Genomic DNA, 6,722 nt, shown 5'->3' on the forward strand with positions numbered 1-6,722 from the left:
TGGTATTACAGTTACAAAAAAAGGAGAAGATGAAAGTCCTACTGCTTCAAACTCTTTCCTGCCAAGTCAATCGATTCAAGTAGTAAATAGTTTTCCCCGTGAAAGGGTATTTTCCCATTTGATTAATTCAATGTTATATAAATTTTTAACTTATTTTTATAGGTTGGAACTGAAAACGATATCATTGACATTTCTGAAAGCTCGGGAGAGCCCCTATCAAAAATCGGAATGGTAGCTGTGAATGAAGAGAATATTTTGGTAAGTTCTACCTCTTTAAAAGAAATGATGTTAATAAACTTTTAAGCTAATAAAATAAGATTTTTTTAAATTTATTCTCAGGTGTTGCCAACAGAAGAACCCATCGCTACCATTCCTTCCAATGATCCTGCTGTGTGGGCAGCACATCTTTCCAAAGTGGAAAGAGATTCTGTGCTTCTACAGGGGCTTCCTCGAAATCCTTCAGCTTTCCCGAAAGATTCTAATAAGAAGAAGGTTCCTGAATCAATTTTCTACGAAACTTCTCTCAACGGGGAGAAGACATGCCGAGATTGGCTGGTCTGGAGTGCATCTAAGAAATCATTTATTTGCTTTCCATGTTCTCTGTTTGGAAGCAAACAATCTTTTGGGATCGGACACCAGTCGCATCTTCTAAGATGGAATGATGGAATAAGCTGCAACTGGCACAAGTTACCTGAGAAAGTCAAAAGTCACCAGAATAACGCCCAGCATCGAAACATTTACATAGAATGGAAAACGGCGCTAGAAAGCTTAGAAAATCATAGCGGAATAGATGCAGCTCTTGAAAACTCGATAAGAAATGAAGCAGCCAGGTGGCGTGAAATTCTACGATGCATCTTAGATGTTACTTTTTTTAGCGTCACGAAACCTTAGTTTCAGAGGTAAATCTATTTACAATTATTCTATTGTGATACCGACTATCTTTAAATCTATTTAGCTTATATTTATAAGATTAACTAGATATTTTGGAAATCATTAAATCAAACAAATCCTTCTTTATTCTTTTAAATAAATATGTTATAATATTCATAAATCATAATATAAAATCATTATAGAATCATCATAAAATAAAACAAATGCTTCTTTATTGTTTTAAATAAATCTGTCTTATTATTATAATTTTTAGGTTCATCAAAAATGATTGGAGAAGACGACAATGGCAACTTTCAAGCTACCCTAGAGCTCTTGGCCAAGCACAACAAGACTCTCCAACTATACTTAGAAGAAGTTTCCCGCTGTCAACAAAAAGGTAACAAATGAATGCCCATTACTTGGGCTGGAGCACTCAAAATGAATTCATCAAAGAGTGTGGAGGAATCGTTCACGGTGCCATCATCAACGAAACTCATATGGCCATCTACTATTCCATTCTTGTGGACGGGACTCCGGACGTCTCTCACACCGAGCAAATCACCTTTGTTCTCCGCTTTGTATACTTTGGTACTGACAAAAGATGGACCGTGAAGGAGCGCTGTCTGAGGGTCGAAAATCTTGAAAAAAAGATAGGTGCTGACATTGCCAAGCTTATTATGGACGTCTTAGAACAAAATGGAATCAATCTCAAAAACTGCAGAGGTCAAGGATATGACAATGGAGCGAACATGTCTGGTATATACAAAGGAGTACAGACGATTATACTGCAAAAAAATCGTCAAGCTCTCTATATGCCATGCAGCGCTCATAGTCTCAACCTTGCTGGTGTTCATTCTGCTGAATCTTCGGTTGAAGTCAAGAACTACTTTGGCCGAGTCCAGTCACTTTACAATCTTTTCAGTGGAAGCCCTAGTCGGTAGAAAGTCTTGATTGAAACCACTGGTTTGTCCCTTCATCAAACGTCGCAAACCTGATGGAGTGCGCGAATCGAGGCCGTGAAGCCGTTAGTCAAGCGATCCAGGGAAATCCTCGAATCTTTGAAAAAGCTCCGCGATTTTGATCTAACAGCTGATCAATTGAATGAAGTAAAATCTCTGGAGAAGTGGGTTCATTCATTCGAGTTCATCGTAATGACAACCTTTTGGTATAAAACTCTTCAATCAATCAACTACGTGAGCCTTGCACTCCAATCAGAAAATATCTCCTTGGACGACGAGATGAAACTCATTAAGACTCTTATTGAAGATCTAAATCGACTGAGATCATCTTGGACCAGCATCCTTAATGAGGCACGTTTGATAGCACCTGGTCTTGCTTCTTTTGGTTTTCAATCAGAGTTTGTGAAGAAGAGGACGAAAAAAAGGAAGACCTTTCACGAAGAGGTGAGGAACACCGCTCATTTCCATGAAGACGAAGCAAAAGACTTTGAGGTGAGCGTATTCAATACCGCTCTTGATACTCTTATTCAGCAGGTAGGCGATAGATTCCAAGCTGCTGAGATGACGACGAATATGTTTTTGTTCTTGTGGTCATTGAAATCTCTTGTTATGTCAAATGAAGAAGAATCAGAAGAAAGTGTTGAAGCACCTATCCAATTGGAGGAGAAATGCAAGGTCTTGGCACAAATCTACGCGACCGATGTTGAGGAAGAGAAACTTATTGAAGAAGTCTGCCACCGCGATGCTCTGAAGCGATTCAATCTTTTTAGTCCAAAAGAATCTCTCACTTCCATGACGTTATTGAATGGAATATACCAGAAAGGTCTTCAGCCGCTCTTCGAATCAGCCTGCATTTTGCTGCACATCTTCAACACCATCCCTGTTTCTGTTGCGGAAGGCGAGAGATCTTTTAGTAAGCTTGCTCTAGTAAGACAGTTTTAAGGTCTACAATGAGCCAAGAACGACTCACGAATCTTCTGGTTATTTCCATTGAGCATGATCTTGCCAAAAAGTTGTGCTACGGTGAAGTGATTTCCAAATTCGCCATGAGTAAAGCTCGAAAGATCAATTTCCTCTGAAGTTGAAACAACAATAGCTGTTGTATTCTAGACAAATTTTTGCTCTTAACATCCAATAGTGTTTAATGATTGTCTTTGGTCTGTTTCTACCATGTTCTAGTGTCGACTTTATCATTTTATGTATGAGTGTATAACCAAGTCAAAAGACCATTGCAATTATCTAGAAATAAACTGTTCAAATGTTCATTAATTAAAATTAAAAAATTCTATATTCTTTTATCCTCTTTTATTTGTTATCAAATGGCTTATTATATGTATTGAATTATGGATCATTAGATCAGCTTTCACTTACAGTAGGGCGCTTGGGAAATTTTGACCCTGGGTGCCGCAAAGGCTCACGGCGGGCCTGTTTATGTGTATTGCTGTAAAATTATTTTTTAAAGTTTCGAGTTCAATTTTAAAAGTTTCTATTTCAAAGTATTTCGAATCAAAATTATTTCTGTGAAAAATTTGCGCATCAGAGTCGTAAAAATCATTTAGTAAAATTTTATTAGCAGTTTTGAAGACGTTGCAATCAGCGTTTCAAAATCTTTTGTTTTGTTTTTGTTTTCGTTAGTCATTGCGTAAAGTGCGGTAAATTAAAACGTGCTAGCATAATAAAAAATGTACAGAACTAATTCACATATCTCGACTTAGTTAAAAGTTAAAATTATTTACGAAAATCTCTGACGAATATTTTATCATATTTGATAATAGCAAATTTACCTTCCTTTCGAAATCTTTTTACATCTTCCCAAAGCTTTTTTCTTATTTCCATCGTTTCGTTCGCATAGTCTTCATTAATGAATATTCCGGTTCCTTTGAGTTTTTTTGATAGCGTTAAGATTTTATTTTTGTTTTGAAAGTCTAGTAGTTTAATAATTATAGTTTTTGGAGATTTATCTTCATTAGTTTTCCCAATGCGGTGAGCTCTTTCAATGATTACGTCTTCAGAGATTCCCAGTTTGTTTCTAAATAGATCTTTAATTTTCTTTGCACAGCCATTTCATGATTCCATGGGCGCTCAGTATTACTAGGTAAAATATAAAACTATTTTGAAAAATCTATCATTTCAGAACCACGTATATGTTTCGAAAAACATTGAAAGAAATGTTGCACAACAGTCATCTATATTAAAGATACTTTTATGTAAAAAATATTGAAGTTAATAAATATAGTAATGGTAGGTGTTAAATAAACTAACCAAGACCCGTATTTTACGGGTCCGTTCAGCAAGTATAATTATTTTAAAGCAATTATGACATGTATATAAATATGCTATGGTTCTTAAGGTTGTGATGGCATGTATATTATAAACATGTATATATCATATACTACATAGAAACAAGCTGTACTTCTTAAAGTTGTATTGAACTAATAAAATTAATATACATTTTAGCATCTCCTTTTAAGCTCAAACAAAATATAATAAAACTTGATATGAAATATTTGATCGTTCTCATTAAAAATATTTAAAAAATCTAATATAATAAATTTTACTATAAAAATTATTTACATCCGTCCAATTTTAACATTTCAAATATTTATAGATGAAAAATGAGATATATGAGAAATATTTTTAGGGTTAAATATATATTTAAAAAATTAAACCAACATTACTGTTTAATTTCTTAGTGAGACTAAACTTGATGTTTGCAGATATTTATTTATATATTCTAGGCTATAATCTTTTATAACTTTTTGTGTTATAAGTCTTTGTTCTAATATGTATAAGTTTTAAATATGTTTACGGAGCTGTTTAAATAATACGTGAAACTTTTTTTTGACGTTTTTAGATATCTCTTCCCCCCCCCCCCTCTCCCTCATCCCCTTTTTGACATTTTTAAGAATACATCCCTACCTCCGCCCCCACTCACCCCTATGAAACAAAAATTTCTGTTTAATACCTGAATTTGTTCCCAAATAGGGCTTTGACCTACAAGTACTTGAGTTTCATGTTCAACATTGTCCTTTTCATACCACTAAATTTTTTTCTTCGTCTGAATTTAAAAAGATGCTCATGAGTTTAGATAAACACAGACCAGATAACATCAGGGGATGGAGGTAGCCTGACCCTTCCCTCTCCCCACACACACAAAGACCTTTTTTATTATTTTTTTTTTTTGTAGTTATTTTAGGTGCTCCCAGAAGTCCTTACGGTCTTATCACAGAGCACCGCGGGATTATTAAAAAAAATTTAAATATAGAGGACTTTTTTTTAGAAATTGACGAATGCGCCCCTCCACTTTGAAACTCGTGTCGTCAGCCCTGTAACATTAAACAACTAAGCGGTGAGTAGGGCATAACGGATTTGGAAAAATATTTAAAATCCGGATCCTGATCCTTCCCGGATTTTCAAGATTTTGATCCGGATCCAATCCGGATCCAATTTTAACTTAAAAACAAATAAATAAACTATATAACACAACAAATTTTTCTCACTTAAAAATGTATATAACCACAGTAAACTTTGAAAAGATTTCTTTCACATAAAATTATTTTTATTAAGGCTTGGTATAAGTCTTGCTTATGTCAGATTTATATGATTGTAGTTGACTTAAAACAAAGTTTTTTTTTTTAGCTGTTAGCAAATTTCTTTGTCTTCACGGCAAAGTTGCTTCGGATCTTTTACAGGCTTTTAAGTTTAACTCTTACTGGCTATTAAGTCTTAACTCTGAATCTGATATTTTTATTTGAGACTGAACTTGGATAAGTGCCATTTTAATACATTTGCTTAACTTGACAAAGCGTTCAACCATATCAAATAATAAGTTCCAACGTGTCTTGCAGTCTAAAATAGGTTTAAGTTTGTGTCCAAATTCTGGTTTTACGTGCTTCTGCAATATATCATCATTTTTATTAGGATGTTTTTTATACAAGTTTATTATTGTGCGAACTTTTTTTATAATTGAAAAAGAACCTTTTATAACAACAGCCTCTACTGAACTATTTTCAAATTCAATATAGAACAGCTCTTCACCTCACTATCATTAATTTCAAAACTATCGTTTTGGTCTAAAACTTCAGTTGGTTTCACATAAAATACATTCCTTACAGCTATATCGATTGCATGGGCATAGCAGATGTGATGTTTTAGGTTGATTCAACGGCAAAATTTAACCATAGTAGATGCACTGTCTGTAGTGTTCCTAACAATATTAAATTCCGGTTTTAATTCAATCAATTTAACACTTACTATCTAATAGCTTTTTTAAATGGCATACTCCCGACGACAAGTACAAGTTCAAGATTATATAGACTTCCATTAGTGCGCATAATAATATTCATATAACGACGCATTTAAATTGATGTATATTTATAAACAGTTAAGCTAAATCTGAAGTTGTTAGTTTTCATGTCTTTTAATACAGCCTTTAATTGAGCCTTGATGTCTTTAGCATAATAAAGTAAAATATTTTTAATGGAAATTGAACCAGAAAGTATTTTTTGTCTTTTGGCTAAAGCAAATTCTTGTAACCTCTTACTTTTAGCAACATTGTTAAATGAGAGTCCATCAATTGCAATGAGATCTGTTAGTATATCGGTAGTAGTACCTTTTGCTTTTACAAAATTTCTGATATCTTTTTGGGATGAAATTTAAACTTTTTTTGTACGATGTAATATGGCAATTCTATTTTTTTGCTTAATTAGAAACATTTATCTCGTCATTTATAAACATTTTATAACGACCTTGTTGTACAATTTTTATCAATAAAATTTAAATAAAAAAATAAAAAAATTAATAACGACTAGAGCAAGTAGAAGACAGAAGTCTTGTCATCAAGCCCCTATCGTAAGTTAATCTTTAGATGCTTTTGCATAACACTGGAACAGC

At 33.7% G+C, this 6,722-nt stretch overlaps 1 protein-coding gene across 1 annotated transcript; it reads left to right on the plus strand.

Annotated features, from left to right (window-relative positions):
* Positions 1-2,021: 2,021 nt before the first annotated feature.
* Positions 2,022-2,771, plus strand: LOC136090983 (uncharacterized). Its single transcript, XM_065817965.1, has one exon. It carries the CDS (start codon positions 2,022-2,024, stop codon positions 2,769-2,771), a length of 750 nt encoding a protein of 249 aa, XP_065674037.1.
* The last annotated feature ends 3,951 nt before the right edge of the window (positions 2,772-6,722 follow it).

The sequence above is a fragment of the Hydra vulgaris genome, chromosome 14 (assembly GCF_038396675.1).
Source record: "Hydra vulgaris chromosome 14, alternate assembly HydraT2T_AEP".
Lineage (NCBI taxonomy): Eukaryota > Metazoa > Cnidaria > Hydrozoa > Anthoathecata > Hydridae > Hydra > Hydra vulgaris.